General features: G+C 41.4%; 1 protein-coding gene across 1 annotated transcript; it reads right to left on the bottom strand.

Moving 5' to 3' along the window:
* Positions 1–10,879: 10,879 nt before the first annotated feature.
* Positions 10,880–14,224, bottom strand: LOC146611407 (uncharacterized). The gene is made up of 4 exons (XM_085345607.1): positions 13,757–14,224; positions 12,355–12,651; positions 12,196–12,228; positions 10,880–10,897 (listed from the first exon to the last, which is right to left on the bottom strand). Exons 1-4 carry the CDS (start codon positions 14,222–14,224, stop codon positions 10,880–10,882), a joined length of 816 nt encoding a protein of 271 aa, XP_085201733.1.
* Positions 14,225–20,555: the final 6,331 nt, after the last annotated feature.

The raw sequence follows: 20,555 nt of genomic DNA, 5'->3' as shown, positions 1-20,555 counted from the left end.
TTTGTAACCTTCACTAAAGCTGTTTCTGTGCTGTGCTGAGCTCTGAAACCTGACTGAAACTCTTCCAATAAACCATTCCTCTGCAGATGATCTGTTAGCTGTTTGACAACTACTCTTTCAAGGATTTTTGATATGAAAGGAAGGTTGGAGATTGGCCTATAATTAGCTAAGACTGCTGGGTCTAGAGATGGCTTTTTGAGTAAAGGTTTAACTACAGCCAGCTTGAAGGCCTGTGGTACATAGCCGATTATTAGAGATAGGTTGATCATATTTAAGATCGAAGCATTAATTAATGGCAGGACTTCTTTGAGAAGTTTTGTAGGAATGGGGTCTAAAAGACACATTGATGGTTTGGAGGAAGTGATTATTGAAGTTAACTCAGAAAGATCAATTGGAGAAAAAGAGTCTAACTTAACATCAATGGTACTAAGAGTAGCTGTAGATAATATTACATCTGTGGGATGATTACTGGTAATTTTTTCTCTAATGATAAAAATTTTATTTGTGAAGAAGTTCATGAAGTCATTACTAGTTAACATTAAAGGGATGGTTGGCTCAAAAGAGCTCTGACTTTTTGTCAGCCTGGCTACAGTGCTGAAGAGAAACCTGGGGTTGTTCTTATTTTCTTCAATCAGTGATGAATAGTAAGATGTTCTGGCTGACGGACAGGAAGCAGCATGTGAGGCTGGGAAAGAATGTCTCGGACTCCCGGACCATCAGCACCGGCTCCCCTCAGGGCTGTGTTCTTTCTCCTCTGCTCTTCTCCCTGTACACCAACTGCTGCACCTCCACCCACCAGACTGTCAAGCTAATCAAGTTCGCAGATGACACCACTGTTATTGGGCTCATCTCGGACGGGGATGAGTCTGCCTACAGGAGGGAGGTTGAACGTCTGGTGACCTGGTGCAGCCACAACAACCTGGTGCTGAATGCCCAGAAGACAGTGGAGATTACTGTGGACTTCAGGAAGCACACAGCCCCACTCCCCCCCATCATCCTGACTGACACCCCCATCACCGCTGTGGACTCATTCCGCTTCCTGGGTACCACCATCACCCAGGACCTGAAGTGGGAGCCCACCATCACCTCCGTCATCAAGAAAGCCCAGCAGAGGATGTACTTCCTGAGGCAGCTGAAGAAATTCAACCTGCCAACACGGACGATGATGCAGTTCTACACTGCAATCATCGAGTCCATCCTCACCTCCTCCATCATCGTGTGGTACGCTGGAGCCACTATCAGGGACAAACAGAGACTGCAGCGTGTTGTGCGCTCTGCTGAGAAGGTGATTGGCTGCAGACTCCCATCTCTGCAGGATCTGTACACCTCAAGGACACTGCGGCGTGCAGCTCGGATCTCAGCTGACCCTTCTCACCCTGGACACAGTCTGTTTGACCTGCTCCCCTCAGGCAGGAGGCTCCGGTCCATCCGCACCAGAACCTCTCGCCATAAGAACAGTTTCTTCCCCTCTGCTGTTGGACACATGAACAATAACCACATGACTGTCCCCGCCACTAACACATGACCCTACGCTGTGTCACTGCATCATTTCATGTTTGGCACCGATCACCACCTGCACTCATGTATATATCTTTCTGCGTAGCACTCATGTATATATCTCATGTATATCTCATGCACATATCTTTCTTTCTACATAGCACTTTAATTCTTATTGTTTGCACTGAAGCACCGCAGCAATTTCCTAATGTTGTAAACCTCAACATCTGGCAATAAACCCCATTCTGATTCTGATTCTTTGCGGAGGGCTTTCTTATAAAACAGCAAACTATTTCTCCAGGCTAAATGATGATCCTCTAAATTTGTGACACGCCATTTCCTCTCCAGATTACGAGTCATCTGCTTTAGGGTACGTGTTTGAGAATTATACCACGGAGTCAGGTACTTCTGATTAGAAACCTTAGTTTTCACAGGAGCTACAGTATCCAGAGTCGTACGTAGTGAGGAGGTGAAATTACTAACAAGATAATCGACCTTTGTTGGGGTAGCGTTCAGATAGCTGCTCTGCTCTATGTTGGTACAGGGCATTGAAGATGATAACAGTGGGTGGATTATATTCTTAAACTTAGTTACAGCGCTTTCAGAAAGACATCTACTGTGATAAAGTCTACTCTCCACCGCTGTGTAATCAATTATTGTAAATGTAAATGTTATCAGGAAATGATCAGACAGGAGAGGGTTTTCAGGAAACACTGTTAAATGGTCAGTTTCTATGCATATGTTAAAACAAGATCTAGAGTGTGATTAAAGTGGTGGGTGGGTTCTTTTACATTTTGAGTTGCAGAAAGGTGCGACAAATAAGGTGCCTAAGAAATACAGCAAGCTGTCCATACCTGAGGCCTTGGAAACTGCCAAGCAAAGACTCACAGCCTTGGCCAGCCGCTTGAGGAGGTACACCAGAGAGATAGAAGGCAGGAGAATAAACCAGCTGTTCTCCACAGAACCAACAAAGGTGTACTCTCAGTGGCAAGGGAACAATAAGAGAACAGCACCACCAAGGCTGGAGACGGAGCAATACTGGAAGAGCATATGGGAGAAGGATGCAACCCATAACGGCAATGCTCAGTGGCTAGAGGATCTGAGGGCAGACCACAGCGACCTCCCTGAACAGGGTCCAGTAACCATCACAGTGGCAGATATCCAAGAAAGGGTCTCCAGTATGAAGAGTTGGACAGCACCAGGGCCCGACATGGTTCACACCTACTGGCTGAAGAAGCTGACTGCACTACACGAGCGTCTGGCAGCACAAATGAACCAGCTGCTAGTTAACGAAAGACACCCGGAATGGCTAACTGAAGGCTGGATGGTCCTGATCCCCAAGGACCCCAAGAAGGGACCGGTCCCCTCCAACTACCGACCAATAACCTGCCTCAGTACTACATGGAAGCTCCTGTCAGGTATCATATCGGCTAAGATGAACAGGCACATGGGTCAATACATGAGCGGGACACAGAAAGGAATTGGCAAGAATACCAGAGGTGCAAAACACCAGCTACTGGTAGACAGAACAATCAGCCGAGACTGCAAGACCAGACTGACCAACCTGTGCACTGCCTGGATTGATTACAAGAAGGCCTATGACTCAGTGCCCCACAGCTGGATACTGGAATGCCTAGAATTGTACAAGATCAATGGGACCCTAAGAGCCTTCATCAGGAACTCAATGGGGATGTGGCGTACAACACTAGAGGCCAACTCCAAGCCCATAGCACAAGTTACCATCAAGTGCGGGATCTACCAAGGAGATGCTCTGTTCCCACTGCTGTTCTGCATAGGCCTGAACCCCCTCAGTGAGATCATTAACAAGACTGGCTACGGATACCGACTACGGAACGGAGCAGTTGTCAGCCACCTCCTGTACATGGATGACATCAAGCTGTATGCCAAGAGTGAACGAGACATCGATTCACTGATCCACACTACCAGGCTATACAGCAATGACATTGGAATGTCGTTCGGACTGGAGAAGTGTAGTCGGATGGTAACAAAGAGAGGGAAGGTAGTCAGAACTGAGGGGATTGAACTACCAGAAGGCAAGATTGCAGACATAGAGGACAGTTACAAGTACCTGGGGATCCCGCAGGCAAATGGGAACCATGAAGAGGCCGCTAGAAAGGCTGCAACCACCAAGTACCTTCAGGGTCAGCTGAATGGTAAGAACAAGATCCGGGCCATCAACACGTACGCCCTGCCCGTGATCAGGTACCCTGCTGGGGTAATAGGCTGGCCAAAAGAGGAGATAGAAGCCACTGACATAAAGACAAGAAAGCTCCTGACCATGCATGGAGGGTTTCACCCCAAGTCCAGCACCCTGAGGCTGTACGCTAAGCGGAAGGAAGGGGGCCGGGGACTGGTGAGTGTCAGCACCACAGTCCAGGATGAGACAAGGAACATCCAAGAATACATTGGGAAGATGGCCCCAACTGACCGAGTGCTCAGTGAATACCTCAGGCAGCAGAAACCCAAGAAAGAGGGGGGAGACGAGGAACCATCATGGAAGGACAGGCCCCTGCACGGTATGTACCACCGGCAGATAGAGGAGGTGGCTGATATCCAGAAATCCTACCAGTGGCTGGACAAAGCTGGACTGAAAGACAGCACAGAGGCACTAATCATGGCAGCACAAGAACAAGCTCTGAGTACAAGATCCATAGAGGCTGGGGTCTATCACACCAGGCAAGACCCCAGGTGCAGGCTGTGTAAAGATGCCCCAGAGACAATCCAGCACATAACAGCAGGGTGCAAGATGCTAGCAGGCAAGGCATACATGGAACGCCATAACCAAGTGGCCGGCATAGTGTACAGGAACATCTGTGCCGAGTATAACCTAGAAGTCCCGAGGTCAAAATGGGAGATGCCCCCAAGGGTGGTGGAGAATGACCGAGCTAAGATCCTGTGGGACTTCCAGATACAGACGGACAAAATGGTGGTGGCTAACCAACCGGACATAGTGGTGGTAGACAAACAGAAGAAGACGGCCGTAGTGATCGATGTAGCGGTTCCGAATGACAGCAATATCAGGAAGAAGGAACACGAGAAGCTGGAGAAATACCAAGGGCTCAGAGAAGAGCTCGAGAGGATGTGGAGGGTGAAGGTAACGGTGGTCCCCGTGGTAATCGGAGCACTAGGTGCGGTGACTCCCAAGCTAGGCGAGTGGCTCCAGCAGATCCCGGGAATAACATCGGAGATCTCTGTCCAGAAGAGCGCAGTCCTGGGAACAGCTAAGATACTGCGCAGGACCCTCAAGCTCCCAGGCCTCTGGTAGAGGACCCGAGCTTGAAGGATAAACCGCCCGCAGGGGCGTGCTGGGTGTTTTTATATATGCAAGATGCTAGCAGGTGCAAGATGCTAGCAGGCAAGGCATACATGGAACGCCATAACCAAGTGGCCGGCATAGTGTACAGGAACATCTGTGCCGAGTATAACCTGGAAGTCCCGAGGTCAAAATGGGAGATGCCCCCAAGGGTGGTGGAGAATGACCGAGCTAAGATCCTTTGGAACTTCCAGATACAGACGGACAAAATGGTGGTGGCTAACCAACCGGACATAGTGGTGGTAGACAAACAGAAGAAGACGGCCGTAGTGATCGATGTAGCGGTTCCGAATGACAGCAATATCAGGAAGAAGGAACACAAGAAGCTGGAGAAATACCAAGGGCTCAGAGAAGAGCTCGAGAGGATGTGGAGGGTGAAGGTAACGGTGGTCCCCGTGGTAATCGGAGCACTAGGTGCGGTGACTCCCAAGCTAGGCGAGTGGCTCCAGCAGATCCCGGGAAAAACATCGGAGATCTCTGTCCAGAAGAGCGCAGTCCTGGGAACAGCTAAGATACTGCGCAGGACCCTCAAGCTCCCAGGCCTCTGGTAGAGGACCTGAGCTTGAAGGATAAACCGCCCGCAGGGGCGTGCTGGGTGTTTTTTTTATATTTAAATATATATATATATATGAAAAAAAAAACACAACGCCCCCTCCCCCAGTCCCACACAGATCAACACAACCATCAAACATATTAGAGGAATATAACAGTAACAAAAGTAGATTTAAACAGGCAATACCTCTAGACTAGCAAAATAAGAGATAAAGGGTTGCTACTTGTGAAAAAATTTGGCTGTGCAACCTCTCAACGTATATTTCATTTTTTCAAGTTTTAAAAAAAACATGACATCTTTAAGCCACCGGGAAACAGTAGGATACTTAACAGACTTCCAATGCAACAATATTAGACGTCTCGCTAATAGGGATGTGAAGGCTATAATATCCTTTTGTGTGGAATCAAGTGTAAGTGAGCGAACAGGAATCCCAAATACAGCAATCAGAGGACAAGGATGAAGAGTTACCCCAAGAACAGTTGACATAATAGCAAAATACTCGGTCCAGAAACCTTGTAGCTCAGGACACAGAAAAAACATGTGGCTAAGGTTACAAGGAGAACCGTGGCATTTATTACATTTATTTTCCACTTCTGGATACAATTCAGAAAGTCTAGACTTAGAGAAATGCACCCTGTGTATGACCTTAAATTGAATAAGTCCAAGACGAGCACAGGAGGTGGAAGATCGTACCCTCGCTATAGCCTGTTCCCAAGACTCCTCATGTATTCGAATTCCCAGTTCTCCTTCCCATTTACACTTAAGCTTAACATTAGAGTGGTTACTAAAAGACAGAATAGCATCATAGAGTTTCGAAATGGTTCCTCTGTGATGAGGAACAAATGATAACATAGTTTCCCACTGCTGTTCTGGAGGTAAAGAGGGGAAATTTGGGAAACACTTGGCAACAAAATTTCGAATTTGAAAATAGCGAAACAAATGGGTAATAGGGAGATTATAACGAGAAGACAAGTTGGGAAAACTATCGAAAACACCATCCACATATAAATGTTTGAACTGTTTTATACCCTTGTCACACCACACTGAGAATGTCGAGTCCAAAAGTGAAGGGGGAAACAAATGGTTGTCACTTAGAGGACCCGAGGAAGACGGCATTACAAAATTAAAGTGACTTCTAAACTGAAACCAGATTTTGAGTGTGTTAAGAACCACCTGATTATCAGTGTACAGAGAGGGTCTTACAGGTAAAGAGGAATAGAGCAAAGCCGGTAAAGAAGAGCCCTTACATGATGATAACTCCAATTTACACCACGAGAAACCAGAAGATTTTAGCCAGTAGCAAAGTTTATGGATGTGAGTGGCCCAATAGTAGGCTAAAAAATTAGGTAATGCAAGTCCTCCACTAAATCTGCATCGCTGCAGCAAAGTTTTAGAGACCCTAGGTGGCTTCCCTCCCCAAATGAAAGAACCAATAATCTTGTCCAGTGAAACAAAAAAATGTTTCGGCAAAAATAAGGGAATTGACTGAAATAAAAATAAAAATTTTGGTAAGATGTTCATTTTAACAACGTTAATCTTACCGATTAAAGAAAGGGGGAGATTACCCCATCTTTGAATATCAGATGTGATCCTTGATATAAGAGGAGACAAATTTGCTGATTTAAGGCCAGCTAGAGAGCGAGCCACGTTAATCCCTAAGTACTTAAACCCAGATGGACTGAGACGAAAGGGTAGATCAGACTGTTGAAGTTGACGTGCTGCCGTATTAACAGGAAAACACTCACTTTTCCCCAAATTTAATTTATAACCTGAAAACGAACTGAAGTTCTCCAGAATACTTAAAACAGCAGGGATGGAGCATGCCGGGTCAGTCATATATAATAACAAGTCATCCGCATACAATGATACTTTATGTGTAATTCCATTACGGATGATTCCCCTGAATACAGAAGAAGATCTCAATGTAATAGACAGAGGCTCGATGGCAATGGCAAAGAGTAAGGGAGACAAAGGGCAACCTTGACGACAACCACGACCCAGCGCAAAATAATCAGAGTAAACATCATTAGTATGAACACTGGCTTTAGGGGACGAATAAAGAAGCCGAATCCAGGAAATAAATTTATCGCCAAAACCAAATTTCTCTAAAACTGCAAACAAGTACTCCCACTCCACCCTATCGAAAGCCTTTTCAGCATCTAAAGAAATCACAAATTCAGGAAGTTCAGATAGACGCTTTGAGTAAATAACATTAAAGAGTGTACGGGTATTAAAAAACAATTGCCGTCCCTTTATAAAGCCATTCTGCTCTTCAGATATAATTCGAGGAAGCACATCCTCAAGGCGAGATGCAATTACTTTAGCCAATACCTTTGCATCGGCATTAAGCAGAGATAATGGCCTGTAGGAACCACAGGAGGTTGGGTCCTTGTCATTTTTGAGAAGGAGCGCTATGGTTGCTTGTGTGAAAGTAGGTGGTAATGAACCCGTTTCCAAGGATTCGTTAAACACAGACAAAAGCAACGGTGCCAATTTACCAATAAATGTTTTATAAAATTGAATTGGAAACCCATCTGGACCCGGGGCTTTATTAGACTGCATAACTGTAATAGCTTTTAATACTTCTTCAACAGATAATGGGGAGTCCAATTGCCCCGCATCATTAGCACCAATAACAGGGTTTGAAAGATTATGAAGAAATGCATTCATTTTAGCTTTATCCGTGGGAAATTCGGACCTGTACAACAAAGAGTAAAATGTTTTAAAGGTAGAATTAATTTCCAAGGGATCTGTAGTAATATTGTCATAAGAGTGTTTAATACTGGGTATCACACGCGAGGAGGCCTGACGTCGTAACTGATGTGCCAACAAGCGACTAGCCTTGTCACCATATTCGTAATATGAGCCACGACTGCGTAGTAATAAGTGCTCAGCCTCTTTGGTTGACATAAGATCAAATTCTGCTTGCAAATCAAGGCGCTGCTTCAGTAATTCTGGAGAAGGGTTCAGTGTATAACTTTGATCAAGGTTACTAATTGCAGCTATAAGTTCTTTAAGCCTGGCATTAATCTTGTTGATCAATTATTAAGTCATGTATTAACAGAGACTTGGAGGAGAGAGACCTAATATTTAATAATCCACATTTCACTGTTTTACTCTTTGGTTCAGATGTGGATACTGTATTGTTCTTTCTTTGTAATTGTTTATGTTTAAGTTGTTTGTTGCTGGTTTTTAGTTTGTTTTTTGTCTGTTTGGAAGCTGACACAGTCTCTATGGAGATGGGTTTTTTTTGGGGGGGGGGGGGGGGGGGGGGGGGGTAGCAGGAGGAGAGAAGCTGTGCAGAGAGGCGTGTAAGACTGCAACTCTGCTTCCTGGTCCCAACTCTGGATAGTCATATTTTGGGGGGTTTAATAAATTTGTCCATATTTCTAGAAATGAGAGCTGCTCCATCCAAAGTGGGATGGATGCTGTCTCTCCTAACAAGACCAGGTTTCCTCCAGAAGGTTTGCCAATTATCTATGAAGCCCACATCGTTTCTGGGACACCACTGACAAGGCAAGTGGAAACCGTTTGAGAGAAGGCCAGTTTGCAGCGCTGTCAACAAAGCAAATGCTGGCTTCTTTCAGGAATTTTCAGGAGTTATTTATCAATTTATTCATTGCTACATACAGTAATTCCATATATCTTGCTTCATATATGTAATGCCTTCAGTATGTATCAACAATGTAGGAAATAGTAAAAATAAAGAAAAACCTTTAAATGAGAAGGTGTGTCCAAACATTTGGCTGGCAGTGTACATATAAATCTTGAAGTAGTCTGATGTCCACATGTCATGTTCGGGGGGCTTTTTGTAATACCTTGGAGGCCAAAGTTTAATATCTAAGGTTTTATGAATTTTGACTTCTTTTGCTCCTTTCAAGAGTCGCCACCAAGGACCACCTCTGTCCATCTCAGAATGATGAAGTTTTATGGAGCTGTAAGGCTTTTTCCAATATTTCCACCTTTCCATCAATCCTGTCCACATGTCTAAACCTCACCAGCATTGCCTCTCTAACTTGTCCTCTGTTCCTCTGACCCATTCATTTCTAATCCAGTGATTCTGGTCACTTCAAATGAAAATCTTAACATCTCCAACTCTACCTCCTGTCTTTTTGTCCCGGAAACAGACAAACCATACATCATACATACAAGGTCTCACTCCCACCTTGTAAACTTTGTTTTTCACAAATTACTCCTTGCACTCATCTCAACATCTCATCCCAACAACAGACTGTTCTCTCTGTTGAGGTCAGGAAAGCGATTCCGCTCCCTGAAGACCAACACAGAGAGACTGAGGAGGAGCTTCTTCCCGCAGGCGATACGGTCTCTCAATCACACCACCACACAGTACTGACCCACACATATGGTTCTTACACACACACACTGGACTTTCTGGACTTTGTTTTTGCACAACACTGGTCACTATATTCTTCATTTCCGGTTAATACTTGTACAGCTGCTGTTATTGTGTATATATTTATTTATATTTAGATTTCTTCATACATTCTTATATAGTTCTATATTGTATATTTTGTTGTACAGTTATTTTATTTTCAACTTTAATTTATATATTTTATCTTATTCTTCCCAGTTAAATTTACCCTTCATTTTAATTTGTGTTGTACAGTTATTTCATTTTTAACCTTAATTTATATTTTATTCCTTCCTAGTTAAATTTACCCTTTTTAATTTTTCATATTTATTTCCTTTCTTATTCATAGCCTTTTCCTTTTTTGTTTTCTTTAGGTCACGAGCAGTTGTCCAAGCATTTCACTACATATCGTACTGTGTATGACTGTGTACGTGACAAATAAAATTTGAATTTGATTTGAATTTGAATTTGAACTCCGCCCTACGTGCACTCTCTCCCTCCCATTCACACACTTATCTTCTGTCTTCATCTACTGACTCTCATTCCTCTTCTCTGCAGTACATGCATCTCCATCTTCCCTTCCATCTGCTGTCACTCAAACAACAGATCATAATGTTGTCTCCAAACATCAAATTTTGGACCTGGCCACCTTGCAGTATCTGAGACACCATCTCATATACTCACACTCAGTGGTTTTCAGGAGCCCATGCAGTGATCGCCATTACAGAATCTGTTCTCGATGCAGTGCAGACTGAAAAGCCATCCTTGTGAGTCTGTGTGCCACAACACCTGAAGGAATATGCTAAATATACATAATAATTGTTTTTGACAATTAATAATAATAAAAATATATATAAACATACAATATGGACCAAAGTTTCCTGGATGATGAGGTAAGAATATTTGCACTTTGAGCATTTGTCCTCCAGGAGGCGCCAAAATAAGAGATCTGTCAGTAGATTCTTTTTTTTTTAAACTGATGATTAGATAAATACTTAAATATTGAATTCATCAGTTAGGACCTCCTACTATTTAATAAAAAAATAACTGACATAATAGCTGAAAACCATTGAAATCTTTTGGTGTCCAAAACATCTGACTTCATGTGGTCTGAAATCATCTCTTAAAAACCTCTGGAAACCTATAGATACAGATAACACAATTAGCAGAAACAGTTACAGTTCAGCATTACCTGTAACTTGAAGTATGAAAACATTTGAGATGCAGAATGTCACCGCCGATCTCGTATTAAACCACAAACAGCACAAACAGCTAAATGTTCAGTGGAAAAAAGGAACGACAAATAACAAAATGCAAAGCTCATGTTTTTTTTATTCATTTTTACTGAAACACATATTACAGTTCAAATTGTGCATTTCATTTGAAAGTATTTATTAAAATATCAGCTTAGCACATTAAAATCCAAATCTCTGTTTTTCTCTTTCTAGACCCAAAAGCTTCATTTTTATGATTTCTGTCAAACCTGAAACTTCACAGCTTCTTTGAGCATGTTGTTTATACACAGGTGGCATTAAATGTTACAGGAACAGTGAAAACTATCTTATTAATGTCTTTAATAGGCTACTGGTAAAATTTGAGCTTAAAGAGACGGTCACACATAAAGCAACTAGAAACAAAATAGCCAACGTCAGTGTGAAGCCAGCAGGTCAAAAGTTAAACTAAACTAACAGAGTGATAAAGTGGCCACGAGGGAGAGTGAAGACTACAGCTGATCCAAATATAAAGGGAAAGTGTTCCCAAGCCAACCAAAGGCTACAAGATAGAGACAAGCTGTCAGCTACAAAGTGATGCACAATGACTCAAAGGCTTTCTGTAGAAGCTCCTTATAACATGCGCACATTTGTGAAATTCAAACAATATCATAGCGTAAAAATAGCACCATTAAAAATCTACTTTCATGTGACATAAAAAAAAAACTTTGAAATATATGAAACATACATGTATCACCATAACATGGTATTTAGAAGCATAACATAACAATCTTACTATAGTTTCCTTTCACTTGTGAAGTACAGACATATTTTTTTTCTGATAAACTGAAAATGAAACTTCTGAATTCTGATAAGACGGTCGCAGTGACGATAATTTCCTCACATTTCTGTTGTGCGTTTTTCTGAATCAGACTCCTCCATTAGTTTGCCCTCCTGTTTACATTTAAAACACACACACACACAACTTAGATTACTTAAGTTTGAATAGAAAACAAAGAAAAACAAAGTAAAGTCAGCACAGAACAGACAAAGTGATGATAAAAATCTCTGTTCCTAATTTTATCTGTAATTAGGATCTTAAAGTAAAAACAAAAAACAAAACACGAGGTTGAAATAATACAGAATGTAAAACTGCTTTTGTAGATCCAAAACAAAATAGATAAAATTAAACGTGGAAGGTGAACAACAGACAGAATGATACATTTACCTCTGCCCCCTTATTTTCAAGAGGAATCTTGTCCTACAGAGACAGAAAAAACAGAGGATCATGTATTTTACTTGTTCTTCAGTCACATCTGGACTGAAGTGGTTTACATGTTTTTTTTTAAAAAGTCACTGGAGTCTTCATAGAGCAACATGATATTACCTTCTGTCCTCGTGGAGTTTCGTTTTCAATCAGCTTTTCAGCAACATCAAAACATTCCCCCCATGTTCCACTGTCAAGTTTCTTCTGCATTTCTTCGGTCAGCTTATCTTTTGCTGCTTTTCTTATCATGTCTGTGAGAACATTTTCTTCCTCTTCCAAAATCATTTGGTCGTAGAGAAGTTTTCTGTCGCAGCAACTTGGGCAATTCTCTCTCTCTTCACAGCATTTCTTCCATCCAAGTGGTAACACAAAGGTAACAAAAACAAAGCCAACCAAGAGTGCACCCAAGCCAATAAGCTGAAGGAGAAGCAACAAAGATTATATTTTAAACTCATATTCTGAAATCACAAAACTGTAAAAGAGGGCATGTATTTAGTTAAACAGGTGATATCTGGAAAGAATCCAGTCTGTGTTCTTTTTTTCTTTTCAACTCATCAGTTTCATCGACAATTGACAGTACAGTTACAAAAACCAGCAAATCTGGTGTGCATCTGCTAATTAACCCCTTCCTATAAAGTAGGTGTGAAGTCAGAGTAGAGAGAAAAAAATTAAGTGGAACAGACTAGAGTGCAAAAGCCTCATCAGCTGATGAAGACTTCTGGAACAACATCCTTTGGATTAATGCGACCCAAGGGTTAGGTGGTGAACACCTGAAATCGACTACCAAGCATGGTGGTGGAGTTGTGCGGGTTTGAGGCTGTTTAGCAACCACTTGTCTTGTCACCTTGCTTTGATGGAAGCGTGATTTCCTCTGTATGCTAAAGTATCCTAATGTGAGGCTGTCTGGCTGACAGCTAAAGCTTCGCCCCAACTGAGTCATACAACAGAAAAGAGATTCCAAGCACAGCAGCAAATTTCCAGCAGTGGTTGAAAAAGAAAAAACCAACATGCTGCTCTGGCCCAGTCAAACTCCAGACCTCAACCTGACTGAACTGCCCGAAGAGAGCCGTTCATCAACAAATATCTGTGAACCTCAATGAACTGAAGCAATGTTGTAAAGAAAGGTGGACCAGGGATTTGGACCACAATGATATGAAAATCATACAGAAAACAGCTCATTAAGTGTAGTGTGTAGAGTCACGTGAAAACATATCAACATTTGGTTGTTTTGTTCCAAACATTGGATGGTTTCAGCAGCTCTCTGATGCAAAGTCTTCCTGTATTGGTAACTGGACTCTTCAAGGTCAGATGTAACCATCCATACCATCCATTTATACTTGTAATTTACAAGTATAATTAGTGAAAGAGATCTAAAATTTAAGTGAAATAAACTTATTACAAACTCCCTATATCTGCAGATATTCAGCTTTATCGTAGATAAAGGAGTAAAAAAACACAATAAGTCGAGAGAGCAACACAGAGTGGTACTGTATGATGTGTGAAGAACAACAACTTTACTCACCATGGATTTGTTTTTCAGCTTCGCAATCAGGACTCGTTCCTCAGCTGTAATGTTTTCTTTGTCTTTGCAGCCTAACTGTGGATGTTCTTTATACGTATTGCAACAGCAAACAAACCAGTCTCCATCGATGAACACGGACAATACCCAAAGCAGACCAATGCAAACTGCCTTCATAATTTGTAAACACAAAACCAAGAAAAGTTTGCACCTGCATTTGCAAAAACAACAACAACATGTGCATGTAGGACATGTGTATTTCCAGACTCTCTTGAATGGCTCGTCTGTCCAGAGTTGTAAAGAAAATAAAATTAAAAAAGGTAGAACCAAGTAGAAAGAGCAGGTTGTTATATCAGCATCGCAAGTGCAGTTTAAATCCTCGTCAAGCACATAATTGTGAACAAAAATCACAATCATTGCGACATACGTGCTGTATTGTTTGATGGCAAATTTTGGGAAGAAGGTCTTCATCTTGGGTGCTGAAGTTGGCGTCTGCTGAGAGCTGAAACTTAAACTAAATATTCTGAGAGGAAACTGTGCTCTTCCTGTACACAGAAGAATAACTGCAGCCTCTTTTTTTTTATCTTCCTGGGCTTTGATCTTGAGAAGTTCTTCCAGCATTTTTTCTTATTTCTCTGAATATTTCTTCTGTATGTTGTTCTTAAAAAAAGAAAAAGAAAAAGCTTCTAAATTACAAACTATTGAAGAAATCAGCCAGATAACACTGCAGCTGCAAAGAGTGAACAAAATGTAGCACAATGTAAAGCCTTTTAAAAACATGCATGTTTTTGTGACCACTTTCACATTTGACCCAGTCCTTCAAATCTCAGTAGAAAGAATCTTCACTTGGAAAGATTTTGGTTAAATCAAACAAAAGTGTTGCTAACCAAGCTATGGAGACAATATTGTCATCATTTAAGACAATATGCAAACAAAGACATATGATGTGGGATTGACAGCTGACTTTTTAAAAAACTTTTGTAACTTGTAGGGCAAAAGAGGATGAAGATCAGGGTCCAGCACATGGAATAATTCAGTGAATTCAAATTAATTTGTTTGAGTGAATCTTAAAACTTCAGAAGAAGAAATGAAGATGGCACAAAGACGAAGACACAGGAAGTGTGAAACTGTATTCAGGAGGAACTATTTGGGCTGAGAACAAATTTGAACATAAACCACAAGTGTTCATGGTTACAGGTGCACAGCTTTGTGAATCTTTTGTTTTTTCTTACTACCTAAAGCCTGTTGTTTTCTGCTTTTTTTTTTTAACCTAGTTGCAGGAGGAGAATTTTGGCTTTAACATCTTTAAAACATGTCTGTGAAGTTATTTTTATACTATGCTGTTTGCACTTTGACTTTGGTTCAGTTAAAAAAATGTGCAGTGTGTAACTTAGCATGCAGAGGGTGCAAAACATCAAATAAAAGTGCTGGTGTGACTATACAGCACTGATATGATATAATGAGAAGTCAATATGATCGAGCTTTCATTCTGCTGTGCATTCTCAGCTAAACTAAACTAAAAGTTCCTTCAGCATTGCGTACTGAGGCTGACTCCGGGTGACAGGAAGGAGAACAATCTATAGAAAAGACAAATGTGTTTTTTCCTGCTTTCCTCTCACGTTCTCTTTCTGTCTTGCTGTCAAACACAAAATTCTAAAAAGTAAAATTATTGTCACAATAGTAAACAGATACTAATCACACTGTCACATCTGTGGTGCAGATGTTACAACCACATCTGCACCACAGATGCCACAAAGTTTCGGTTTTCGAATTAGTTTATATGTACTGTCATATCTCTGTATAACAATGAAATGCAGAGCTGCTTGTTTTGTTATAGTTTGTGTTCACAGCTCTTTTTAGCTCTCTCTTTGCATTGCAACGTCATTATTAAAATAGTGGTGCTCAGTTAGGCTTTGTCAGGGTCAGGGCAGGTCTTTGTTTCTCTCTGTGTTCAGTTGCATGTTGCATGGAGGGTGGATTCTACTGGGTTTCCGTCCCCGGGTGGAGCCGAGTCTCCAGGTTTGCTGCCACACACCTGAAGCAAGGCCCAATTTCTTTTCTGTTGTCTTGGTCGCACATTTGTAAAGGTATTTTTTTTCACCTGTGTATCAACACATCAAGCAAAGGTGATAACAAAGTCACGGCAAGTGCTCCAACTAACAACAGTGCAGGTGGCAAATATAGACCCAGGACTGGAAGGGGAGTGTATGAGGTGTGATCCCACTCCTGAAATTCAGATAAATTATCTCCACTTGATATTTGGGATCTGATTTTTATGTGCTCTCAAAGTATCTCACTATTTAATAACTGCATTTTGAATACCAGGAACAGCTAATATCATTTCTGCAGCAAAGTGCAGTCTCATCCCACTCAACTGATACTCAGCAGCAGCAGAGACGTGGAGATACATCAGAACTGAGGAAATGCAGAACAAGGAAAATACAGAGTTTAGAGCAATGAAAGTAGGTTGAAGGTGCATACGTTAGCATCAGAAAGAAATGAGATAACACTGGGTCTTTTATCCCAGTGAGAAAGTCAATATATTTCCCCTGATATCTCTTATGTAACAACTGGCTCTCAGAGCGGTCTAGATGTGGGGTGGCTCTCAAAGGGTACCAATGCACAACTGACTCTGTAGAAGCTGTGGTACCAAAGTCAGGCCAGACTTAACTGCCACAGAACATCAGACAGACGAGTATATGTGTTAAAAGAAAATTGTACATAGTGTGATCAGCTACATGAAATGTGCCCTTTTTAGGATCACTAAGCAAACCACATGTCTATGTGACCTGCCACATAACAACTTTTGAGTGATAAACTTATTTTAGCAACTAACAGCTTCCTCTATTCTGAGAACATACAGATGTAGAAAAGGGCAACCTCAGCTCTGAGTTCTTGGAATAACTTTGTTATTTTTGTACACACGTGTAACCAGCTTGTATAAATACAGAACGCAGACAGTGAGAGAGCGCCAGTCCGTGAGTGTCTGTCTGCGTATGAGCGCTCTGTGCCCGCCTTTGCAAATAAATCAACTGCAGTGTGTTTGTGTTTTCTAACTCAGTTGTCTCAGCTGCAGAACTGTTTGGGAGATTCTTAGGAATCCCCTGTCAATATGGCACATACACTATACTGCTAGAAATATTCGCTTGTCTGCCTTCACACGTGTTGTTCACACATATATTTGAGTGGCATCTTATTATTAATCTATAGAGTTTATTGGATGTCAGCGCACCCTTTGCAGCTATAACAGCTTAGGCTCTTCTGGGAAGGCTTTCCACACGTTTTACGAGTGTTTATGGGAATTTTTGACTGTTCTTCTAAAAGCGTATTTGTGAGGGCAGACACTGATGTTGGACGAGAAGGTCTGGCTCACAGTCTCCACTCTGATCCCAGAGGTGCTCTGTGCAGGACTCTGTGAAGGCCAGACTTGCTCACCCATGTCTTTATGGAGCTTGCTTTGTGCACTGGTGCTCAGACATGTTGGAACAGGAAGGAGCCATCCCCAAACTTTTCCTGCAAAGTTGCGAGCAGGAAATTGTCCAAATTGTGGTGGTATCCTAAAGCATTAAGAGTTTCGTGACTGAACTTGTTGCACAGGTGGTATCCTGTCACTGTACCACACTGGAGTTCACTGAGCTCCTGAGAGTGACCAGTCTTTTACAAATGTTCTGCATGCCTGGGTGTTTGATTTTATACACCTGTGGCTGTGGAAGTGATTGGAACATCTGGATTGAGTTGTTTGGATGGTTGAGTGAATACATTTGGCAATGTAGTGTGCAGGGGGTGGGGAACTCCAGGCCTCAAGGGCCGGTGTCCTGCAGGTTTTAGATCTCACCCTGAGTCAACACAGCTGAATCACATGACAAGTTCATTACCAGGCCTCTGGAGAACGTCAAGACATGTTGAGGAGGTCATTTAGCAATTTAAATCAGCTGTGTTGGAACAAGGACACATCTAAAATGTACAGGACACCCGCCCTCAAGGCCTGGAGTTCCTCACCCCTGCTATGTTGTGTAGCTGAAAAACAGGGAGAGGAGAGATCTCCCACCAACTTTGAATATCTCAAACAATACAATTTATATGATCGTATTAAATTGTAAGATTAGTAAAATCATGAAAAATATTCAAGTCATTTCAAATCAAACTTTTATTAGTCACAACTTGTAGTGTACAGCGACTCTGACAATAGCGATATAATAAACTTGCAAGCGTATTTGACCGTGTATTGATATCACATCCTATGAATATTTCATCATCACGCACCTTTATCGCAGTAACAGACAGGAAGATTGACAGAAATAATGTTTTGTCTTCTTGCAACAATTATTATATATTTGCAGCCGTATTTGCCAAAATACAATGTAATATACAACAATGTAAAAAAAAAGAAAACATACAGCAAAGAAACAAAAAAAAGAGGAAGAGAGAGGTAAAAAGCTGCCCGGCGTAGTTCATATAAAATGTTAAAAATGTTAAACTGTATAGTAAAAATGAAATGAATCTGTAAAAACAAGATATACTTTTAGCTGGACTTTGAAATTTTGATTTCAGGAAACTGCACCATGATTCAGCATTTCACAAAATAAAATCAATCAGCGCTGCATATGTTGATGTAGACAAACCTTTGGATTCGGTGGTGGTAGCATCTCCTGCGGCCGCATCTGTAGCTCATCTTTTAGTTGTTCTTGTTTTTTAGAAAGTTTTGGTTCACTTGACTTTTCAACCATTTTTGCAGCTGCGTCGAGACATTCTATCCAGTCCTTTTGAGTTTCACTTATTTGGTTAAAGATTGTTCTGGTTAGCTCTTCTTTTGCTGCTTCTGTGAGAATCTCTTTCAGTAAATATTCTCCCTCCTCCAAGATCACTGTGTCAAATACAATTCTTCTGCTACAGCAGCATTCACAGCATCTCTTCCAGTCGAACAGTGACATCAGGGCTGCCAGAAAAATGATGCCAAAGAGCAGAACGAAGCCAATGTTCTGAAAAGGAATCGTGAAGACATCAGGCTGATCGGTCAGAATAAGAACAATGTACAACCTGAAAATAAGGTAAGAACTACTCACCCTTGAGTAATTTTTCATTTCAATGATGATTATATTTTCCTCAGCTGTGATGTTTTGTTTGTCTTTGCATGCTAAGTTTGTCCGATTATTAGACTTTTCTAGATTACAGCAAACATACCAGTCTCCATCCATGAGCACAGAAACGACCCACAGCAGACCAACACAGCCTGCTTTGAGAATACGAGTGAGAAGAACTCCACATAACTCTGTCCTACAGCATTTAGTCTGCTCCTGCCGTTGCTCCTGCTCCTGTGATGCAACAGCAGCAGGTGATGGTGACGGTGAGTCACCATCTTTTTTTGAACTTTCACATCTACACGCGAACGTAAACTTGCAGGCTGTCTTAAATTTCTTGTCTGTCCAAAGTATTAAGATGAAGATAATACAAGTTGGCAGAGCCATGTATATGCCACAGTCAGGAGTTCCTTGTTTGCAGGTGCACGCCATATCTCTCTCAAGCAAAAGATTGTAAGTAAAGCTGCCAACGATGGTGACAAAGATGCTGAGTTCCCGAAAGGGAAAATTTGTCAGGAAGTCCTTCATCTTTGGACAACAGTTTACTTCTGATGAGAGCTGCAGCTTGAAATGTAAAGATGCATCAAGAAGACCACAAGCATTTCCTTTTTGAAAAAAAAAGAAGAGAAAATCAAACTGTACAATGTAGAAAGCTCTTCTGAAAAGGGGAGGGCTTAGAGGTATTCTTGAAAAATCAGCTCTCTGTGCAACATTTCTGATCATCAGAATAATATTGTTTTTTTTTATTTTTAAATACAATGATAAAAAATGAAAATAACTTAAAATTATTACATATGTAATACATTTTACCATTCTTATTACTATTATTTGAATTATGGATAAAATGGGGTTACATGGTGGTGCAGTGGTTAGCACTGTTGCCTCACAGCAAGAAGGTCCTAAGGTTGAATCTATGGGCTGGTTTTGCATGTTCTCCCTGTTCCCTGCAGGTTCTCTCTGTGGATTCTGGCTTCCTACCGCAGACCAGAGACATGCAATTCATGTATTTCCTGCAGTTGTGATGTGAGCATGAATGAAGGTTGTCTGTCTCCCTGTGTTAGCCCTGTAATACACTGGAGACCTGCCCAGGGTGTACTCTGCTGTTCATCATGGGACAACTGGCAAAGGCTGCAGTAGATGGGCTTGATATTTGTTCATGGAGATGACCCAAAACAGCAGTCAGTGTAGCAGATTATGTAAAGTGGCTGAGGTTTGCATCTTGCATCTGCTCAGAGCAACAGTATATACCTTCGAAGCATATATGCACAGGAAACCGTGGATTTCCTGTTTTTTTTTTCTTAAAGCATATTTGCATTTCATTGAGTTATTGTTAATGTATAAAATCTCAATCTTTAAACGTTTTCTTGTTGTCTATTAAATTAGAGTTTTGCTACAATTTTCCTTCGTGATCATGCCTGTGCTTCCTTTAGTTTAATGTTTTATACACTAATTTAAATGATGGATGTGCTCACTGTACAATCAGCTAGATTTGGCATTATCAGGTCTTAATTTAAGAGCAGGTGTGACTGCCAGTTGTTTGTTATTTCTTTGTTTTTTGTTTTTATTTTAACCGGAAGTGACCATTTTACAGTACTAAGCTACAAACTAATGATAGAAGACTTAGGTAACAAGCTGTTCATCAGTGCAGAAACAATCTAATAAAATATTAATACCTTACTCACCAAAACCGAAATCTTTGGATGTATTATTGTACGATCTACTGT

This window comes from Diplotaxodon limnothrissa, linkage group LG20 (assembly GCF_057381915.1).
Source record: "Diplotaxodon limnothrissa isolate DT_005_m linkage group LG20, D_limnothrissa_male_GT1.1, whole genome shotgun sequence".
Taxonomy (NCBI): Eukaryota; Metazoa; Chordata; class Actinopteri; order Cichliformes; family Cichlidae; genus Diplotaxodon; species Diplotaxodon limnothrissa.
This window is presented reverse-complemented; position numbering and strand designations above follow the sequence as displayed.